The 22,603-nt window shown below is 51.0% G+C and overlaps 2 protein-coding genes and 1 pseudogene across 4 annotated transcripts; 1 reads left to right on the forward strand and 2 right to left on the reverse strand.

The window, feature by feature from the left end:
• QPRT (quinolinate phosphoribosyltransferase) lies at positions 1–14,573 on the reverse strand. 3 transcript variants are annotated; one of them, XM_029947731.1, is made up of 5 exons: positions 13,997–14,573; positions 13,812–13,897; positions 914–1,449; positions 487–618; positions 1–400 (listed from the first exon to the last, which is right to left on the reverse strand). In XM_029947731.1, exons 2-5 carry the CDS (start codon positions 13,822–13,824, stop codon positions 182–184), a joined length of 900 nt encoding a protein of 299 aa, XP_029803591.1. In that variant the 5' UTR covers positions 13,825–13,897; positions 13,997–14,573; the 3' UTR covers positions 1–181. The 3 variants fall into 3 exon arrangements, with proteins under 3 accessions (XP_029803591.1, XP_029803592.1, XP_029803590.1); XM_029947732.1 differs by having other exon boundaries at positions 13,812–14,573; XM_029947730.1 differs by lacking the exons at positions 13,812–13,897; positions 13,997–14,573 and adding an exon at positions 2,418–2,681.
• LOC115299333 lies at positions 11,128–11,456 on the forward strand (annotated as a pseudogene).
• Positions 14,574–19,218: 4,645 nt separating the features above from the next.
• SPN (sialophorin) lies at positions 19,219–22,044 on the reverse strand. The gene is made up of 2 exons (XM_029949721.1): positions 21,971–22,044; positions 19,219–21,579 (listed from the first exon to the last, which is right to left on the reverse strand). Exon 2 carries the CDS (start codon positions 21,561–21,563, stop codon positions 20,046–20,048), a length of 1,518 nt encoding a protein of 505 aa, XP_029805581.1. The 5' UTR covers positions 21,564–21,579; positions 21,971–22,044; the 3' UTR covers positions 19,219–20,045.
• Positions 22,045–22,603: the final 559 nt, after the last annotated feature.

The following is a 22,603-nucleotide window of genomic DNA, read 5'->3' on the forward strand; positions in this document are numbered from 1 at the left end:
TCCAGACGGTTGATCATTTATCAAACCCATTTTACAGGGTAGCAGAGGTGAAATCAGCCCTCCACCCCACACAGGCAGAGCCAGACTTCAGCCCAGGCTAACACCTAGCGAGTCCTGAACTACAGCCTCCAGGGGCCCAAGCAACCGTGTTATTCCACTCCCAGGGGCACTCTCTTTTGCTTTAGGGCCGGTAGGCACGGCACACTGGAGTGGTCCCTTCAGCAAAGAGCTTGAGGGAGAAATCAAGGGCCGGGGCAGCCTGGGTCAGCATCCCCAGAGAGATGACGTCAATGTGGGGCCCGCAGAATTGAGGCAGGTTGGCCAGGGTGATGCCCCCGCTGGCCTCCACGCCCACACTCGGGAACCGGGCCTTCAACGCAGCAGCCGTGGGGTGCAGCTCCTGCGAGACACAAGCCGGGAGGGTTTGGGGGGGGGCGGTGAGAGCGAGTGACGGGACCCCTCCCCGGGAAGCAGACCCCGCCTCACCTCGGGCCTGAAGTTGTCCAGCAGGACGAGGTCTGCTCCTGCCTCGGCCGCCTCCACGGCCTCCTGCAGACTGCTGACCTCCACCTCCACCTTCAGCGAGAAGTCCGCCACCTGCCGGGCGCCTCGAACAGCCTGGCGAGTGGGGGAACCGGAGGGTGAGAGCGAGGACAGGGGCACCTGGCACGCGGGGCACAGTGAGCTGGGCCTGGGGTTTGAAGGGCCCCCCCCGTGGATAACGAGCTCGGGGTTAATTTTACGTGGCATAGGAATGGCTTCTTTCACCAGGGTGGGGGGGGGGAACTACGTGAGGAGTCCCACTCCCACCCCCCACCCCGGAGGCACTGTTCACAAGGGCAGGGGGGGGAGTCCCTGGTAGAGGGGAAGGGCTGTGGCTGAGGGTCGGAGCGGGGCTCAGCCGGACACGCACCTTTTCCACTCCGCCGGCTGCCAGGACGTGGTTGTCCTTCACCATCACCAGCCCTCCCAGGTCGTAGCGGTGGGCGACGGCCCCGCCCACTTGAAGCCCGTACTTCTCCACCAGCCGGAAGCCTGGCGTGGTCTTCCTGGTGCCCGCCACGTGCCCGGCCCAGCCGGCCCCCCGGGTGGCCTCCACCGCCAAGGCCGCAGCGCTGGCGACCCCACTGCAGCGGGCCAGCGTGTTCAGGGCCACCCGCTCCCCCAGCAGCAGGCAGTGGGCGGGGCCCCGGACCTCGGCCACCTTGGCCACAGGCACCAGCTTGGAGCCCTCGGGGAGGAGCCAGGAGACCTGGCAGTTGACTCGGGCAAAGATGGCATCGAAGAAAGGCCTCCCGGCCAGTACCCCGGGGGACTTGGCCCACAGGGCCGCCTGCGCGGGGGCTGCCCCGGTGACCAAGGCTGCGTGGTTGGGACCTGGGCAGTCCTCTCGGAGCCAGCTGTCTGCCAGGGCCGCCAGAGTGGCAGGGGGCAGCAGCAGCGCCAGGCCTGGGAGGGAAAGACGGAGAACAGGTTACATTTTGGCCGCCTCTCTTGTAGTCAGGCGTGGTTGTCAAAACATTTAATGACCACCGGGGCGCCTGGCTGGCTCAGTCCAAGGAATCTGTGATTCTTGATCTCCAGGTTTGGAGTTGGAGCCCAGTGTTAGGTATACAGATTACTGAAAAATAAAACCTTAGGGGTCGGGGGTGGGGGGAAATTTTTAACAACCAGCTAAACTGGGGACTAGCCAGCCAATCAAGATGAAGATGTGGGGGTCCTGGAAGAGGGGCTTGTGGGCGACACAAGGTTGTCAGCAAATAAATAAAAGAAAAAGAAAAAGAAAATAAAGCAAATAAAAATGCAGGGCACCTAGTTAAGTTTCTGACAAACATCACATTTTTTTAAACAGTCTTTGAAAAAAATGTTTTTTGAAAGACAGAGCATGAGCAGGGGAGGGGCAGAGAGGGAGGGAGACACCGAATCCTAAGCAGGCTTCAGGCTCTGAGCTGTCAGCACAGAGCCACATGCGGGGCTGGAACCCAAGAACTGTGAGGTCACGACCTGAGCTGAAGTTGGAAGTTCAACCGACTAAGCCACCCTGGCCACACCACCTTTTTTTTTTAGTATAAATATATCCTAGGTGATATTTAGAACATACTTACACTTAAAGTTTATCTGTTGATTATCTGAAATTCAGATTTAACCGAGTGCCCTATATTTGATGTGGCAAACCTAGTGCTAGGTCAACAGCTATTTATCAACTGGGAGAGAAGGCACATTAAAGTCACCGCAGCCTTTCCAGTCTGCCTGGCATAGAAGAATTAGCTATAAGTGGAAGCCCCCAGAAGGATGTGTGTGCCCCACAGCACCAAGTGTTTTAACGGCTGGAAGGTCAGCTTTTTCCAGATGCAGAGGCTGAGGAGAGGCAAGTCGGCTGAGGTCACACGGCATACTGGCCCCAGAGTCAGACTCACCAGGCCTTGCGGTCACGGCCATTTGTCCCTCCACCTGTGCGCTCTTGCTTGGAGACTTCCTCCCACGCCTGATGTTTCAACAAACTGTCCTCTCTCTAGAGATGGGGTGATACGAGGAGGAAGGTGCAGGGGAATGTTGGGTTTGAACCCTTGCTCTCTGAGACACAACTTCGGGAGTGTGGATGAGTCCTTTCCTTGTAAAACAGAGTTGTGGACAAGGTGGTGCTTCTGGCCAGCGTGTCGCGGCTACTGGGCTCCTAACGTCTGTTGAATGAGTGGGTGACGGCAGAGGCTGAGCTCAGGCACAGTGCGACATCGCCATCTGTCGGCCAGGAGAAGACAAGGACAGAGTTTGTTTCCCCTCCAGGGGTGGACGGAGAAGTCTGAATAGCATGTTGGGGGTTTTTTTGCTTCCTCATTTTGCTCCAGGTTGAAGTGAAGACCAGGCATTCCTGTTTCCTCTACTCTTACAATGAGGCCCTTCTTGGCCAGCCTTTCTTCCCCAAAGCCAAGCACCCAATCTTCACGCCGCGCCCTTCCCCCATACCCTCAGACTCAACAATTGCACTAGGCCCTCCTTTCTTACACACTGCCCCAAGTGGCTTCCGTTCCTCAGAACCATCTGTGTCCTGGCGGGTGCTGAGAGCAGTCAATAAAACCAACAAAGACATAGTTCCCATCTTCACTGTTCACCATCCAGAAAAAGCCAGTGGACATAGAGCTGAGATGCAGAAGCCTCCACACCATCCATACAAGGTGCAGTGATGTTTGCTTTTTAAAGTGAATCTGGGAGCGCCTGGGTGGCTCAGCTGGTTAAGCGTCCGGCTTCGGCTCAGGTCATGATCTCACATTCGTGGGTTCAAGCCCCATGTCGGGGCTCTGTGCTGGCAGCTCAGAGCCTGGAGCCTGCTTCGGATTCTGTGTCTCCGTCTCTCTCTCTGCCCCTCCCCTGCTTGTGATCTGTCTCTGTCTCGCAAAAATAAATAAATGTTCAAAAAAACTCTTAAAAAAGTGAATCTGAACCCATCCCCTGTGAGTAGTATAGTAAACAAGCTGTGAGGCACCCCTGCAATGTAATCTTCCTGGACAACAAAGAAAGGAACCAAGTACTGATACACACAATGGTGACACATTTCAAATGTATTATTCTAAGTAAAGAAGCCAGATTCTAAAGGCTACATGGTATTTGAGTTCATCCACATGACATTCTGGAAAAGGCAAAACCACAGCAAGAGAACAGACTGGTGGTTTCCTGGGGGCGGGGGAGGGACGGGCCACAAAGGAGCAGCCCCCCCCCCGGGGAGTTTTTGGATGGGACTGAACTATATTTTGTCTCTGAAGGTGGCTACACCACTGATGCGTTTGTCAAGACTCACAGAACTATGCACAAAAAAGGGTGAATTTCACTCGCAGTAATTATACCTTCTTAAACCTGACTTTAAGACAATAAAGTAAATCGCTCTCCTGCTTAGATCCCCACTTTCATTATGTCCGTGCTAGCCAACGCTTCTCTCCGTTTTTTTCATTTATTCTTTTGACAAGTCCTGATGGAACACCTGCTCTGTGCCAGTTAGTAATTGCTGGGTGACGGGGTGGGCAGCTCCTCCTCTTAGCTTTCAGACCTTAGCCTATGTTGTTCCAAGCTCGTGCCTCTGCCCGCAAGTCCCTTCCCTTCCCCTCACCCCAAACTCCTCCTCCACCTCGACTCCTCTTTGGGGTCTTCTCTTAGCTATCAGTTCCTCGGCAGGGGGCTTTTGCGCTCCTCCTAAATCAGGCCACGTGCGCGCCTGACTCCTTATCTATTGCTGTCTCCTCTCTAGGGACAAGAAAGTGTCCATCCAGAGAGCTCACTGCCCTGTCTCAAGTGTCTAACACACCGAACACACTGAGCTATACAAATGTGCTGCTTTTATAGGTCAAAAATGGTCACCTATTGGCAATTTCATATTGTTTAGCTTAATACTAGGTGCTCAATGATATCCATCCAAGCAGAAAGGCTGCACAGGGGGAGGAATCGGAACCCAGACTCTGGGGCCACATGGCCTGGGTTCCAATACTGCCTTGGCCGCCTTTAGCGAAATGATCTTGGGCAAGTGACTGAACATCTCCAGGGCCTCAAAGTTGCCTCCTTTGTGACAGGGATAACAAAAATAATCGCCTCACGGGGTTGTATGGAAATTAAGTGGGTTAATATTTGCAAAGCCTTCAGGAACACTGTCGGGCACATAGCGGATGTGTTTGCCAAAGGACAGCTGAACATTTACCAAGGGTCGTGGGAGCAAAGACGAAGAAATGACTAAGCGTCCATGAAAAAGGGGGAGGTGGTTTTAGTGGCCTTGAAGGATGAGTAACGTTTTCCAGGCAGAGTTATGAGGTAGAAAGGGCGTGGGGAGACATTTCAGGCTGAAAAAGCAGGTGTTCAAGGCTCAAAAGTAAGAAAATAGAGAAAGTTTGAAAGGGAGGACTTCAGGAGAGAAAAGGGATGGCCAGAGTGAAAAAGGACTGAATTACTTAGCTGAGCAATTTAGATCCTAGGGACCATCACAGAATTTTAAGCAAGGGAATTATTATTATTTTTTAAGATTTTATTTTTTAGAACTCTCTACACCCAGCGTGGGGCTTGAACTCACAGCCCTGAGATAAAGAGTCACATGCTCTAAGGGCGCCTGGGTGACTCAGTCTGTTAAGCGTCCGAGTTCGGCTCAGGTCATGATCTCGCCATCCATGAGTTCGAGCCCCGCGTCGGGCTCTGGCCTGACCACTCAGAGCCTAGAGCCTGCTTCAGATTCTATGTCTCCCTCTCTCTCTGCCCCACCCCCACTCACTCTCTGTCTGTCTCTGTCTCTCAAAAATGAATAAACATTAAAAAAAAAAAGAGTCACATGCTCTAGCAACTGAGCTAGAGAATTACAGAATTATCGTTTTGTTCCAGAAGAGTAACTTTAGCCACCAACTGCAGACCGGTTGGGAGGCAAAAGGATGCTGAGGTGATTGGCCAGACAAAAAGAGACAAAGCCCATAGGAAGAGCAAGCAGGGACAAATATGAGAGCTATAGAATCCACTGGAATTAGCAGCTCATGATAAGTAGAAGCCTTGGGTTTCTGCCGTGCGTAGTTGAAAACTGACATACGGAGCAGTTCAGGGTGGAGGAGGATGGGGACAGCAGAAATCAACCGACTGCGTGCTTGTCGTGTGCCCGCCAAGGGCACCGCACTTCCCTCCGGCTCTCTCCTCTGAAACCCACCTTGGGGAATTATTGGCATTTTACGAGTATGGAAACTAGATATCCAGGAACTCCCTGCGTCATGCCCTGGTGCCACAGCTTATAAATAAACAGCAGAGCTGAGGGGGGGCGGGGGAGTGACATTGGCTTTGCAGATGTTAAGGTTGAGCTGCCAGCAGGAAAATGGGCGTGGCCGTGTCCTGGTGGTGGGACCTGGAGTTCAGAGAGACACTGGGTGAGGGACGGGGATTTTGGAGCCACCAGCAGACATGGGTGAAAATAGCAACCAGTAAGATCATCAGGTCATGTAAGAAGAGGAGGGCTCTGGGAAGCACCAGTATTTAAGAGAAGCAGCACCAGGAGGGAGTGGGCGTCTGGAGCCAAGGGTTTCAAGAAGTAAGATGTGAGCAGAAACAAATAGAAAGAAGGCTGCAAATGGGCATAAGACTTAGCAACTGGGAGGCCATTGCTGGGTAGTGAGGGCAGAAGCCACCTTCTCATGGTCAAGGAGTACATGGGAAAAGAGGAAGTGGAGTTGGTGGGTGTGACCACGATTTTTAGCAGAAACTGAGAGAGCAGGGCCCCACCTGCGGCGCTTTTCAGCCCTCCTGCTCAGCCCCAGTGCAGACCAAACAAATCAGAATCTTTCTGGGTAGGTCCCAGGCATCCAAATTTTAGAGGAGCTTCCCCTGTGACTCAGATGCACATAAGGGTTAAAAACAAATGCTCCGAAATAATTTAGGCAGAGAAGGATAGATACCATATGTTTGCACTTATAGGTCTAGCAGGAGAAACCTAACAGAGGACCATAGGGAGAGGAAGGGGGAAAGAGAGCTGAGGAGAGAGAGGGACACAAATCATGAAAGACTATTGAATACTGAAAACGAACCATGGACTGAAGCAGGGGGAGGGAGGGAAGGGGTGAGGGTCATGGAGGGGGGCACTTGTGGGGAGAAGCACTGGGTGTTATATGGAAACCAATTTGACAATAAACTATTAAAAAAACAAAAACAAAAACAAATGCTCCAGGGAACCTGGCTGGTTCAGTCAGTAGAGCAAGTGACTCTGCATCTTGGGATCATGAGTTTGAGCCCCACGTTGGATGCAGAGATTATTATAGAAAAAAAAGAAGAAGAAGAAGAAGAAGAACCTATGCTCACTTGTGCTCACACAAGTCCACACATGCTGCCTTCATTTCTATGAAATGTCCAGAAAAGGCAAATCAAAGCAACAGACATCAGAATAGTGGCTGTCCGGGGTTGGGAATGAACTCTAAATGGCATGGGGTTGTACTGGAGTGATGGAAATGATCTATGGGGATGCTGGGCAATTTGGCAAATTTACTAAATTCACTTAGACAAAACAACCAAGAAACTATGTGCTGCCGAAGGGCAGGGGCGCCTGAGTGGCTCAGTCAGTTTAATCACCTGACTCTTAAGCATCTGACTCTTGATCTCAGGGTCTTGATCTCAGGGTCGTGAGTTCAAGCCCCACATTGGGCTCCATGCTGGCTGGGGAGCCTATCTTAAAAAAAAAAAAAAAAAAGGTAGAAAACACCTTGTACCTCAGTGAACTCTGGACACTGAAAATCAGGAAGAAAGACAACCAGACACTGGAATTCCTGACAGGAGAGCGTACCACCACCCAGCAGTAATCTTGCCTGAATAGCTAACCCAGAGCAAGATCAGAATTCTTGATACAACCACCAATTTACAAGAAAACCAGAGGACAAAGGAACACGTTAAACTCTACCATGGGAATACAGCCAGCAAAATTCAGACCATAGGAAACTCTACCAGAGGACAATCTAATTTCTTCAACAAATACATTGCAAGAAAAAGAAAAGATTGAAAGGATCTTAAAACAGGGGTGCCAGACTGGCTCAGTCAGTAAGGCATGCAACTCTTGATCTCAGGGTCATGAGTCTGAGCCTTATGTTGGGTGCAGAGATTACTTAAAAATAGTATCTATAGGGGCACCTGTGTGGCTCAGTTGGTTAAGTGTCTGAGCGAGCCCCAAGTGGGGCTCTGTGGTGACAGCTTGGAGCCTGCTTGGGATTCTCTCTCTCCTCTCTCTCTGCCCTTCCCCCTGCTCATGTGCTGGCAAGCAAAAATCTCTCTCAAAATAAACATTTTTAAAAGATAAAATATTAAAAAGTTTTTTAAAGAATCTTAAAACACATACTAACCAATTGCAACATATGGATCTTATTTGGATCCTAATTCAAACAAAGTGAAACCAAATTAGAGTATTAATGAGACAATTGAAAATTTAGACACTGACTGGATATTTGATAGCATTAAGGACTTTTTTTTTTTTAAGAAAGAAACGTCCTTATCTTTTTCAGAAAATACATGTGAAGATGTTCATGTATAAAGGACTTGAGAGCTGGTTTTACTGTAAGGTAGTCCTGAAAGGTAGAAAGTAGAAGTGGTGTGGATGGAGCCGGGCTGGCCAAAAGCTGGTGGTTGTTGAGACTTGCTTGATGGGTACAGGAGGCCTCATCATATTTTTCTGTTTACTTTTGCGTATGTTTGAATTCTTTATAATGAAAAAAGTTAAGAAGGAAGGAAGGAAAGAAGGAAGGAAAAAAGAAAGAAAGGGGAGAGAGAACCCTCATTTGACACAGGGTCAAGGAAAGTTGTGGGTTGTGTTATTTTGTTTTGTTTCTAAGTAGGCTTCCCGCCCAGCAGGGAGCCCGATGTCAGACTTGATTGAACTCACAAACTCAAGATCAAGACTTGAGCTGAGATCAAGAGTTAGATGCTTAACCAACTGAGCCACCCAGGCACCCCAGGGAAAGTGTTTTTAGGATGAGTGAGGCAGTCCTGCTCAACCTTGGCTGCTCAATGGAATTATCTGGGGGAGCTCTCAAAATGCTGATGCCTTGGCCGCCTCCCCCTGCACCCCGAGATTCTAACTGGTCTGCAATGTGGTAGCATGATTCCAATTTGTAGCAGAGCTGAGAGCTTCAGATGTAGAGGAAGAGAATCATCATTACCACCCGTCAATACCTACCATATGCCAAGCACTTGCCCCGTTGCCACCGGCCTGGCACGTTGTCACAAATCCTACCCCCGGATCCTCAAGCTAGAGCTCATTCGTATTTACAGAAGGAAATCTGAGACTCAGCAATGTAAAGGAAACTACCTACAGAGCGGAGCCAGGAAAAAATAAACCTAGCCAATGACCAGTGTCCCTCTCCAGGCCGGATACTTCGGGAACTCCACGAAGCCTCCCCCAGCAGGAATTACTCTCTTGGAGACTTTGAGATCCACTGTTCCGCTTGTGTATCGCTGAGTCAGAATGTTACCTGCTCCGTGTTCCATGTTCCCTTTGTGAAAAATAAACAAATACCTCCTGGTTGCTTCAGCCCCCTCACCAGGCATTTCCAACAAAAGGGATTCCTGAGGGAAACAGCTGTTACTGAAAGGAACATCGGAGAAGGGAGGGCTGTTTTTGCAACTGCCTGGGAGACCTTGACCTAGAAACTACCACCCACAGGGGCAGCCGTAACACCCTGTTCCGCCTTCTACCCTTGCAGTCGTCATATGTGAAAGTTGTCTCAAGATGCCTAGACCTCAGAGACTATAATTTTATCCTGTGGGATATGACTTAGATCTCTCCATTGGTTGTTCAGAGTTTTATTAAAATTGACATCCCGGGCCACCTGGGTGGCTCAGTCGGTTAAGCGTCTGACTTTGGCTCAGGTCATGGTCTCGTGGTTCCGTGAGTTCAAGTCCCACATAGGTCTCTCTGCTGTCAACTTGGAGGCTGCCTAGGATCCTCTGTCTCCTTCACTCTGCCCTTCCCCCGCTCACGCATGGGCATAATCTCACTCTCGAAAATAAATCAATATTAAAAATTTTTCAAAAACTGGCATCTCTGTTTTTGAGGGGATGCAATGCATCTTGGAATATTTGTCGCCTGCATTTCCTCCCTCCTTTCCATCCTTCCATCCTTTCTTCCTTCCTTAAGTTTTATTTATCTAAGTGATCTCTACACCCAACATGGGGCTCGAACTCACAATAGGAGTTGTGCGCTCTCCCAACTGAACCAGCCAGGCACCCCTCTTGCACTTTTCTTCTTTACAAATGTAATAATGTATAATGTACAGATAAAGGGATGACCCTGGCAGAATATATGAAGATTTTCCCCCTAGGGCGCTTTTGCTGTGGATGGTGGACTGATCTTACTGTGCTTCTATGTGGCCCTAACTGGATGGTGGCTCGGGGCCGTGAGAAACTAGGCCAGAATGAGAACTTCCACACCTTCCTCTTTCCTTCTGTCATTTAACTTGCTGCAGTCTGTGACCAACGGGCACAAAGGAGGCTCTGTGAACACACCTAAGATGAGCGTAACAAGCGTGTTCTTACTTTCCTGTGTGACAATGTGGCCTGGGCCAGCAGCTATGGGGATGGCACGTGTTCCACCTAAAACCAAGTCGGGGGGCTCCTGGGGGGCTCAGTCGGTTAAGCATCGAACTCTTGATTTCGGCTCAAGTGGTGATCTCATAGTTTATGGGTTCAAGCCCTAGGTTGGGCTCTGCGCTGACAGCCCGGAGCCTGTTTGAGATTCTCTGCCTCTCTTCTCTCTTTGCCCCCTCCCCTGCTCTGTCTCTCTCTAAAAGTAAATAAATATTATTTTTTAAATGTCAGGACTGGGGCTAGCTGGCTCAGTCCGTAGAGAACACGACTCTTGATCTCGGGGTTGTGAGTTTGAGCGCCACGATGGGGGTAGAAATTACTTAAAAAATAAAATAAAATAAGAGCTAACACTTTCACAGTCCTTCAGAAGCGCTGTGCCAAGCATTATATGTATACACATAAATACATGTGCAATCTTCAAAACAGTCCTTTGAGATATGTCTCATTATTGTCCCCATTTTACAGTTGAGGAAACTGAGGCACTGAAAGGGCAAGTAACACCCAAAGTTCACAACGTTCACACAGCTGGGAAGTGGGGAGTCAGGATGATAAACTCAGGCAGGATGGCTCCAGAGTCCCCTCGCTCACCCCACCTGACCACACACTGCCATAATCTAGCACTAAATTATATTTTTTAATTGCCATATGTTCATTACGTCAACATTCAGAGTTCTGCAAACCACGCCCACAGGCCCAGGGCTCTTCTGCTGTAGTAGGAACACCCTGGATCGGGGTGTCAGGAACACCTGGGTCCGGGGGTACTGGGTGGCTCAGTCAGTTAGCCATCAACTCTTGGTTTCAGTTCAGGTCATGATCTCATGGCTCCTGAGATCAAGTCCTGAGTTGGATTCCACACTGACAGTGTGAGGCCTGCTTGGGATTCTTTCTCTCCCTGTCTCTCCCCCTCCCAAATGTGTGTGTGTGCACATGCACATGCGCTCTCTCTCTCTCTCTCTCTCTCAAAATAAAGAAATAAACAAACAAAAAAAGAAACCCCTGGGTTGGAATCTTACTCCACCACCTACACACTGAGGGACCTTAGGCAATTTGCCAAACTCTATGAGAGTCAATTTTGTGCAGAAATCACAGGACTTTTCAGAGGCAAAGACCTGTCCACGAGACATACCCCTCACGAAGGACCTCCTGCCACCACCCCACCCCACCCCCATCCCCCAGGAAGAGGAGAAGAGGAAGCACAAGAAGAAGCGCCTGGCACAGAGCCCTGACTCCTACTTCATGGACGTGACGTGCCCAGGATGCTACAAAATCACCACCGTCTACAACCATGTACAGATGGCACTGTTGGATGCTCCACTGTCCTCTGCCAGCCTACAGGAGGACAAGCAGGGCTTACAGAACGATGTTCTTTCAGACAGAAGCCTCATTAAAAGCCCCTGAATCAAGATAAGTGGGAAACTATCCCAATTAACAGATTTGGGATAAAAAAAGGAAAGAAAGAAAGAAAAAGGAAGGAAGGAGGGAAGGAAAGAAGGAGAGAAAAGAGAAGAACTCACAGGGCTGCAATGAGGAGGAGGTAAGGCGACGGACAGAGAGTGCCCTGAGCTGATGCCTGGCCAGATGGCTCTGAACCCAGGTGTGTGACCCTGGCAGATTCATTCTTCCATCTATTTATTTGTTGATCCATTTGGCTAACGCCAGATGGAGACAGAGGCTGGTGAGCACAGCAGTTTCTAGCTAAAGTTCTTTTCTTATCCTCTTCTTTCCCTAGGAGAGGGAAATGACCTCCAAATAGGGCCAAATGGGACCACCCGTCACACAAGTGGGAAAACGATCTACAGAATTTCAGAGCCATCAGAGAGTAGGGGGCTGAACCACAGGAAGGGGCCAGATGGAGCAGGCCTTGAATGACAGAAAAGAGTTTAGGTTTTATTCAATAAGCAACAGGAAAATCACTTAACTTTTTTGATCAGAAGTCACTTTGATATTTAAGTATTTAAATTGTGCCTAGAGTTCTTGAAAGATGCAAGATGGGAGGCTGTTGCAACAACCTGGGCAAGGAACAGTGACGTGGGGACCTGTAGGTGAGGGCATCTCCTCCAAGGCTGTAAAAGAGCTCAGCACCAGCACCCTGTACCCAGACTGGCCCCCTCCGGCCCCACCCTGCTCACACCTTGGCCATGTCTGACGTCTTCACCTTTGCCCACCAACTTGACACCTGCTTCGGCCCCAACTCCGTCCTCGCTCCCCCTTTCCCCTGTGTCCCAGCTTTTGCTTCAACCCTTTGATTTGTCTGTGCCCCCAGGGCATTGATCAGTGCCAACTCTTCTGACTCCACCCAGAGTTCCACCAACATCACATGAGCGAAGGCAGTGAAACAAAGGAAGCCTCCACCAGGCTGCTCCCCCAGAGGGAGGTGGAAACAGAAAAGGAAGAGGTTCAGGTGACGCTCCAGTGAAGGCCTTCACTGTAGGATGGGTTCACTGCCTGGATATTGGGGTGCAAGAGAGAATGGGCAAAGATGACCCTGGGGCTTCTGTCCAAGTAGGAGGATGGTGCGCCAGGGACAGAACGGAGCCGATGAACGGGGAGGTCTTTGAGTATGACATGCCAGGGAGATGTCCAGGTGCAGATGGACCCACAAGACTTCCAAAGATGGAACCGGGACTTGGGGTGGGCTCAGAGCTGGAGAGACAGATGTGGGGAATCAACACTACCACCGGCATAACTACACCGAGTGATTTCTGCGTTGCAGGCACTTGGTGAGTATTTTATTTAATCCGAACCACAACCCAAGTGAAGGCAATGTTTTCACTTCTTCAATGAGGAAACTGAGGCACAGTGAGGTGAAGCGTTCTGTCCGAGGCCGCACAGTTAGCAGGTGGCAGCGGTAGGACTTGAACCCAGGCTCTTATTCTGAGGTCATTTCTAAGACAGACGCTGGCCTGGACCCCCAAAAGCTGGTTCCACAGCCAAGCCGGAGGTGCTAGGTATGGGGGGACCAGCAGATGACCCAGACCAGAGGAAGCAGGTCAGAGCTGGGAAAGAAACAGCCCAGGGAGGGCAAAGGGGAAAAAAATGCAGAGAGCTCAGGAAGGGGCTTCCTGTCTTTGAGGCACTGGCCAGATACCTTCCATGAGTCTGCCATTTGTGAGCTAGGAACTATTATTGTCATCCTACAGATGCAAGGAAATGAGGATCTGAGAAATCAAGTGACTTGCCCAAGGTCACACACCCTGTTCCTGGTGAAGCCCAGATTCAAACAGGAGCCTTTTGACTCCAGAGCCTGGCCCCTACCATGGTGCACAGGGCCTCCTTACCAACAGCACCCCTGCCCCCAGGCAGAGTCGCTGAGCTCCAGACCCTTCCCTTCCCCCACCGTCTGCACAAAGGAGGACTGGACTTTGCTTCCCCTCCTCCCAGCCTGCTGTGTCGGGGCAAAGTCCGGAGCTGATCCCCAGACATGGCCTCCTCCAGACCACCCTGAACTTCCTTTCTTGGGGCTCTGGCCCCTTTCTGCCCCTTTCTGCCCCAGAACTCATTGGGGATCATAGAAAGAGAAAGAAGGGTGAGAATTGGACTTCTGGAGATAGAAGAAGAGCTTGGAGTTCAGAGAGGTTGGAGGGCGATGGGGGAGGGCGGAGAGTAGGTGGGAGGGAGGAGAAAAGGGGGCAGGCACAGTTGAGGGGAGTAAGAGACTGAGATTAGTTGATATGGGGAGGGAGGCAGGAGAGGGGACGTGGTGAGGCAGGGACAGGGATGAGAGGCCTGGGAGCCCCCTTTACCTTCAGGGTCCATGACGGCTTGGAGTTGAAGGGCCAGCGAGTCCACTGCTCAGATCCTGTTTCTTGGAGGCCCAGAAGGGGTGGGGCTGCCAGAGGAAGGAGGAAGGGGCTGGTCCAGCCAGCCCTTCCCAAGTTCTCAGGGGCTCCCTCCTGCCCTCTCCCAGGACCCCTGGGGCTGTACAGACCTTCTTCCACTTTCTACTGGACTGGAAGAGCTCTTGCTTGCGTAACTCGGAGCCAGAGACCCAGTTCCCTCCGCACGCCCAGCCTAGGGGAGGCTGCTGGTGACAGCTGGAAAGCTTCTTTGATGGGTGCACTGGGAAAATCGTGGGCTTGAGTCCTAGGTTCAGATCCTAATTCCCTCCTCATTCCCAATACCTTTTCCTTTTTTCTGCCCCTCAGTTTCCTTAGCTGTAAAATGGGATCATTCCTCCCTGGCGCATTCAACTGATAATCCAGGGAGAAAACTCTGCAGATGACACTGAGTACAAAATCAACACTTCCCTTCCTTGCCCTCCCCTTCCTAAGGTCTATTTTTCACCTCGAACCTTGCTTGCCTCACTCTAGTCCAGGCCTCCAAACTATTTTCTCCTAGATGCCATTTTTATTCCCGTTTCTCTTTTAAGGACTCTTTGCTGTCTCCTGCAAGTCCTTCATCCTATGTCCAACCTTCACATTTCAGTGTTCTCTAGGTGCAGAGGGACTGGTTCTCTTTTCCTCCTCAGCACACAGCTAAACTACAGTTTCTAGACTCCTCTGCACTGAGGCCACTAAGTGACTGAATTCTGTCCAGTGGAAAATGAGCACAAGTGATACCCCCCCTTCCAGACCTGGCCCTTGGAAGTCTTCCCATGATGCTGACCTCTCTCTCCCCCTGGGAGTGACAGGGACACAAAATGGAAGGAACCTGGGTCCCTGAATGACCTTACGGAAGGTCACTTTCCAATGCCAGCACTGAAATGTTACATAAGCAAGGAAGAAAACATCTCTGGACTTATACTCGAGATTTGGGGGCTGTTTGTTAGCCCGCCCTAACACCACAGCTCCCTATTCATGTTGCACAGTGAATGACATAGTTTATGCATTTATCCATCTTGCCATTATTTAAATTGCTATCTAAAGTCAGATGACTCTCGGGGCGCCTGGCTGGCCCAGTTGGTAAAGCATGTGACAATTAATCTCAGGGTTGTGAGATTAAGCCCCACATTGGGTATAGAGATTACTTAAAAATAAAACCTTAGGGGCACTTGCATGGCACAGTCAGTTGAGACTCTGACTCTTTTTTTTTTTTAATGTTTTTTAGTTTATTTTTGATACAGAGAGAGACAGAGCATGAGGGGGGAGGGGCAGAGAGAGAAGAAGACACAGAATCTGAAGCAGGCTCCAGGCTCTGAGCTAGCTGTCAGCACAGAGCCTGACGCAGGGCTTGAACCCACGAACATGAGATCTGACCTGAGCCGGAGGCTCAACCGACTGAACCACCCAGGCTCCCCTGAGAGTCTGACTCTTGATATTGTCTTAAGTTGTGGTCTTGTAGTCATGGGATCGAGACCTGGGTTGGGCTCTGCGTTGACAGCATGGAACCGGTTTGAAATTCTCTCTCTTCCTTTCCATCTGCACCCCTCATCAACTCTTAAAATGAATAAATATTTTTAAAAAGTAAAATATAAAAATGTTTAAAATATATAGAAGATATATATATAAAATAAAATATTGAAGGGCACCTGGGTGGCTTAGTCAATTAAGCATCTGACTTCAGCTCAGGTCATGATCTCACAGTTTATGAGTCGAGCCCTGCATCGGGCTCTGTGCTGATTGCTCAGAGCCTGGAGCCTGCTTTAGATTCTGTGTCTCCCTCTCTCTCTCTCTGGCCCTCCCCGCTCATGCTCTGTCTCTGTCTCTCTCAAAAATAAACATTATAAATAAATAAATAAATAAACAAAATATTGAGATGACTCTGAAATTTCTTTCCAGCTCTGACTTCCCTCCTAAGTTCTAAAAAATGAATTTATTGTGTTCTCCCCCAAAACTGCTCATCTCTCTGCATTTCTACATAATGTTATCCACATTTCCTCCACCTCCCAAGACAGAAAACTTGAATCCTAACTTCATTCTCCCTCCATCACCCAATAGCCAATTGGTTCTAAAATCTGATTTTCTGAATAAGTGTATTTCACACCTGACCTATCTTTCCCCCTTAGGCCAGACCCCCACTATATCCAACTTGAACCAGAATAATGCTCTCACTTTGGGCTGCACTCCCTTCAGGCCATCCTCCCGGATGCCAGGTTCACTCAAAAGACAGAGCCAAGCTTGCCACAGGTTTACTTAAAATCATCATTTGTTCATTCACTAATTCATTTATCCTTCCATTCAGTAAATGCATATTTACAGAGCCAGAGTTCCAGGCTCTGAACTCTGGAATCACAAAGATGACCCACGGACTTGGAGGGGCTACACCCTGATGGGTGAGGAACACCTTCACAGCCCAGATAAGGCAGTGGCATTTGAGCTGAATCTTGACGGTTTAGAGTTTGGCAAGAAATCAAGATGTGTGTGTATCATGGGGCAGGCTGCGGGGTGGGCTGGCTTCAGGCAGAGCGCGTGCAAAAAGCATTAAAAAAAAAAGAAAGAAACTAGAATGTGCTGGTACTTAACTTTTTACTGTCTGGAGAAAATTAATATTTTTAACATTTTGAACTATACCCTCACACGCACATCAAGAGAATCACATGGCATTTTCAGGGGCCTACAAGGAATTTGATGAGGCTGGAGGGCATAGAGTGTTTGCACTAAGGGCTGACCAGTCAGGGCCAGACCTCAGAAGGGTCTTATCTTCATGCTAAGGCTCTGTCTTGACCTCATTAGGAGGGAATCTAGACCTTTGTAGAAGGGTCACTGGGACCATCATGGGCAGAGGGTAGAAGTGGTTATGGTCAAGAAACCCAAAGAGAACTCTGGGTAGGACCCAGGCAAGGTGTGCTGGAGACTGGGAAGAACAGCGTGGAAGAAGAGTCAGGAGAACTTGGCACCCAAGAGACAAAGACAAGAGGGAGTGAGGTTTGATGATATTCCGAGAGGCCCTGGGAGAGTCTAGAACAGACTTAGGTTTAGTGACCTCCCCGCTGCTTTCAGAACTGAATTCAAACTCCCTGGTCCTTCACAGCGGGGCTCCCACCTGCCTTTCTAGCCTCATCTCCTTGAACCAGACACCCCAGCCCCTTAGCGAACACCTTCCTGGCAATGTTTTTTTCTAACCACAAAAGCGATAGGTATTTATTATATAAAACTGGGAAAATCCAGAAAAGGAGAAACAAAATAAAAATCATTCCTAAATCTATCACCTGACAGATAACCACAAGGAACATTTGGGATATTTCCTTCAAGTCTTCTTTTCCTCAAGTCCATGTTTTTGCATTTTCATTCCGAACTAGATTCAGACACATTTACAGATCAGTAACTAGCTCTTTGTTCCCAAGTGATATGATATTATAGACATTTTATTGCAGTTTTGGAGAACATGGTTTTTTGGCAAATATGACAAGTAGAATACGCCATTCACAAATAATTTTGTCCTTCATATGTTTGGCCCTTTCATGACCACACTTTATATTTCTCTCTTTTGTTTCTCTCCCCACCCCACGGCCTTTTGGTCTTTGGTATCTGCCATTCCCATTCCACTGTGCGTCATTAAACTAGTCACATGGTCCTTACCATGTCTTTGTGCTTGCTGCCCCCTCTGCTGAGAGGGCCTTTCCCCCCTTTACAGCTTGGCAAACACCTCCCCAGCCCCCCACATCTCAGAGGGGTCCTCTCACGCTTGCCCATCAGCCACCTGGAGCTCAGCCAACAAGCCCCTGAGGGAAGTCAGCTCTTGTCCCAAGGCTCCCGCCCTCCCCCAGCAGGGTGTCACTCCCTTCTTTTGGTGCCCTCCTAAAACTTTATTTGTACCTCTATTTGAACACTTTTCACATATTGTGCTGTTTTTTGGCTGTGAGAACTCTATTGGGTGCCTTACCCATCCCACCTCGTTTCCTACAGGATCGGCCCAGGACCCAGTAATAGTTCAGAAAAATGATTGCGTGTGTCTGTTAAGAAGGGGTAGAGCTGATGGCCTCGGAGTTCAGCGACAGTCTTTTCGAAACCTGAAATTGGGGCGCTTGGTGTGACAAATTTAAGACAATGGTTGTGGTTTGTCTTGGGGACTTTGGAGACTAAGGTTAGCCCAAATAGCGCTGTGAGAAGTAGGAAAAGGCACCTGGTGGTGGCAGTGGCAGTGGCGGCAGCAGCATGACTGGTGAAGGCTGCATCCGTTCCAGCTCAGCCAGTCCCCAGACCAAGCACAGGTGGCACAAACTGTGGTGGCCGAGTGGACCCATAACCACTTTCTACCCATATGATGTGGCTACTTTTCTGCCCCTTCTCTCCCCTCTCTTCTCCAAACCACAGGAGCAGATACACTCCTGAACTGTTCCCTTCCCCTCAAGGTCAGGCCACAGGCAGTCACACACTTGACCTTCCCAAGGGCCTCTCTTTCTATAGGTCAACCTATCTCCTCTCAGCCACTGCACCCTCTGACTCAACAACTTCCTCTTTGCAAATTTCCTCCTTGTCCTGGGGAAATACCAACTGCCTATGGTGCGTCTGGCCCCTTGGGCTCTGGAGTGGGGTCTTCCCCCCTCACCCCCTCATCCCCGCCCCTAACCATCCCAGCCCAAAGCCACAGGGGAAGTTCCCGGTTCTATGGGCCTGTCAGTCTCACGGATTCCCCTCAGAGAAGGGAAGGAGTCCACCCCCAGTGGAAAAGGAGATACAGGCACATTAAACAAGCGGCGCCTGGTTGGCCCAGTTGGTTGAGTGTTCTCAACTCTTGATTTTTGGCTCAGGTCATGATCTCACACCTCGTGGGTTTGAGCCCTGCACTGGGCTAGTGCTGACAGTGCAGAGCCTGCTTGGGATTCTCTCTTTCTCCCTCTGTCTCTGCCCATCCTGCTCGCTCTCTCTCTCTCTCTCTCTCTCTCTCTCTCTCTCTCTTTCTCCCTCAGAATAAATAAACTTTAAAATAAATAAATAGGGAGACCTGGGTGGCTCGGTTAGTCCAACTCTTGATTTCAACTCAGGTCATGATCTCACAGTTTCGTGAGTTCAAGCCCCATGTTGGGCTCTGTGCTGATCATGAGGAGCTTGACTGGGATTCTCTCTCTGCTCCTATCTCACACTGTCTCTCTCTCTCTCAACTAAATAAATAAATACAATTTAAAAATCTACATTAAATGGGTAACAGCAATGCCCCTCCCCCAACTTCACCACTCCTCTCCCCTACCTTGAAAGCAATCAAGCTGGAGTAGGGGGGGCTCTGAGCACGGGAAACAGCGGCTGAGCTGAAAAACCACACTCAGGTCACACATGCAGTCCATCAAGCCCCACACTCTTTATTGCGCTCCAGACCCAGCCACATCTTCTGCCGCCTCCACCCCACCTGAACAAAGATGAGAACACGGATGTTCTAAAAAGCTCCTCATGTTGGCAGCGCCTGCCACTCCTCCCGCTGGCCCTACTCACCGCCACCTACACCAACGCGGCCAACGCCTCGCCTCTTGCACCCAAACTGCACCCATGACAGGACCCACGTGGGTGCCGGGGTTTCTGAGGACCCCACCTGCCCTGGGGAGGAGCTGCAGCCTCAGTCCACAGGTGGGAGGAGTGTAGGACCCGGGCCAGCCTAGGATCCGAGAGCACAGCTAGATGACGCCACCCAGTCCCTGCTCCAGAGGACTGTGCAGTGTTAAAGGAGGCTCGTGGGCTGAGCCAGTAGGACTGTCCTATTCTATGAGGCCAAAAGTACTTTCTAGAGTAATCCTCAGCGGGAGTCTGCTGGGTTGTCGTGTCCATCTTGCTTCCTAGACTCCAGTGTTCCCAGGGGAGTCCTCTGAGGAACACATAGGTCAAGGAAGTTTGGCATTATGGAGACTCAGCAGCTGATTTCAAGGACAAAAATGTGGAGAAGAGGGCGATGGGGAGAAGTCGGGATTGATGAGGAGAGTTTGTTGGTTCAATCTGAAAGTATCCGGGGGGTTGGGTGCCGGCTGGGAGACCTGGGGTTGAGAAGCGGATGAGGGTTTGGTATGAACACACTGGGTGAGGACCCAGAGGATGCTGCGTGACAAGCTAGTGGTGACGATACAAGAGAAGGTGATGAAGGCTGGGAACCATCCTGACCTGCACGCTTGCTTTTCACAAGCACTGAGGGGCCTCCACATCTCCGGCCTCTGGCCCCTTGGAGACAGGGGCCTCCACAGCTTCATCCTTGTCACCCACCAGCGGCTCCTCCTCCCCCTTCAGGGTGGGGTCCTGCCTCAGCTCCTCCAGCTCCAAGGAGCCCTGTTGAGACTTGCGTCTATCGAAGAAAGTGGTGAGTGTGGGCTGCTGGCCAGAGCCTGCCCCCTCAGAGACCCCAGGGCCCTTCCCGCCCCCCGCCCCTCCTGCTCCTGCTGTCAGGGCCTCCTCATCAGACGCGGGGGCCGGCCCGGCCCAGGCATCTACAGCCCCATTGCGCTTCCCTCCCCTGCTTAGTATTAGGGCCCCTGTCTTCCTCTTCTGCCGCCGGCGCCACAGCACGAGTAGGATCACAAGGAGCACAACCACCGCCAGGGCCACAAGCACAGCCACCAACAGGGTGTTATTTGTCCCTGAACCTAATGGGGGATCCCCACTGCTTGCGTTTGTGAAGGCCTCTGGGGTAGAAATGGGGGCTATTTCTACCCTGGAGATGGTGGAGACACTGGGCCCCTTGGAAATTGCCAGAAAGCCAGTTGACATGGTAAGAGGGGTTACACGAGCCACATCAGAGGTCTCCAGGGAGCCAGTTGCCTTGGTGGCGGAGGGTCCCCTGGTTCCATCAGACGTTTCCAGAGAGTCGGTTGCCATGGTGGCAGGAGGTCTCCTGGTTCCATGAGACGTTTCCAGAGAGATGACGGAGGGCCCCTTGGTTCCATCAGACGTTTCCAGAGAGTCAGTTGTCATGGTGGCAGGAGGTCCCCTGGTTCCATCAGACGTTTCCAGAGAGATGACGGAGGGCCCCTTGGTTCCATCAGACGTTTCCAGAGAGTCAGTTGTCATGGTGGCAGGAGGTCCCCTGGTTCCTTCAGATGTTTCCAGAGAGATGACGGAGGGCCCCTTGGTTCCATCAGACGTTTCCAGAGAGCTGGTTGCCATGGTGATGGAGGGTTCCCTGGTTCCATCAGACGTTTCCAGAAAGCCAGCCGCCATGGTGGCGGGAGGTGCGCTGCTTAGAACAGCGGTCTCCAGAGAGCCAGTTACCATGGTTCCATCAGTCGCAACGTGGAGTTCCAGAGAGTCTCTTAGTGATTCGGTATTAATTTCCAGGTTTGATGACTTCTTGGTGGCAACTTCCCCGGAGACTGATGGCTCAGGTACATGGAAGTCACTGCTGGGAGCAGGGGAAGTCCTGGGAAGGACCACTTCATTGGCCATATAGGAAGCTGAAGAAGGTGAGGAGACCTGGTGCCCGGTGCCATCGCTCTCCTCAGGGACCCTTCCTGTTGAAGGATCGGAGGTCACTATGTTGAGGTCTGGGGCCTCAGAGGAAGTTGGAACCAAAGAAGCAGAGGCTTCTCCGGAGGCAGACATCTTCAAGGTGGTTGTGATGTCCCCAAGCGTTGAGTTCATCTCTTGGGTCCAGACGCTCCCAAAGAAGAGGAGAAGCAGGATCATTTCCATGGAAACACACATGAGCAGGAGTGGAGACCTGAGGGTGGGGAAGTTGAAGAAACACCAACACATAAAGCACTGAGGGGGAGAACCTGGCCGGGCCTTCCTCCCCATCTGCCCACTTCCCTGCTAACTGCCAGGCCTAACTTGTGGTTTAACGGCTTTTTCCACCCTTGCTTTTACTATTATCAGAAATAACACGGGAACAGATGCTGGCGGCTCTGCCATCAGCTCTAACCTACAGGCCCCCTCAGGCCCTGGCTGCTCAAGTGCCAGCAATGGCTAGCCCCTTGGCCCTCCCTGACCCTATTCAGCCCCAGGGGCTTTTGATCTTTTCCCATCATCTACCAGGTTCTTTTCGAGCCACAACCCATTCCCAGGTCTACAAAGTCTCCCGCCCCACCAGGCCGCACCCCATACCAGCTCACTTGATGAGGGCACAGGGTTGGGACCAGACCACTCCAACTCCTCCTGAAGCTGGGACAGGACTGGGCAGATGGGCCCCAGGGGGAAAGGAAGTGGCCCTGGCTCCACCCACCCCACCCCAGCATCCTGCCCCACCCGCGCTGCTCCCACAGCTGCTGTGCGATGAAAGCTCCATCACTTGCTCTTTCTGGGATCTGAAATGATGCCAGGGGCTCTGGGGTCTTGGTTGAGGCAAGTGGGGTTGTGGCGGGTGGCGGGGGTCTGGAACGGGGACTTCGCTGAGAACCGGGATAGCGAGGGGTGAGGCTGGGCTAGGGAAAAGGGTCAGAGCCGGGGTGATGCAAAGTCGTGCTTGAGAACACGGGGTGCGGAGGAGGACATGAGAGGAAAGGGTGGCTTCCTTTGCATTTGTGGTTCCCAAGTCGTTAGACCCAAAATAGGGTAGCACCCTTTCCTGCCCCCGAGAGAGCAGGGTAGCACCCTTTCCTGCCTCGAGAGCTCCCCGGAACTACCAGGGCAAAAAGAAGCCTCGACTCTGGTTGGGGACCACAAAAGCCTTTGCAGGCTGTGTACAACCCCTTGTGAGCTCTTGATGACGTCTCAAGAAGCTGGGGGCCACCACAATGATCTCCCAG

The sequence above is a fragment of the Suricata suricatta genome, chromosome 8, assembly GCF_006229205.1.
Source record: "Suricata suricatta isolate VVHF042 chromosome 8, meerkat_22Aug2017_6uvM2_HiC, whole genome shotgun sequence".
NCBI lineage: Eukaryota > Metazoa > Chordata > Mammalia > Carnivora > Herpestidae > Suricata > Suricata suricatta.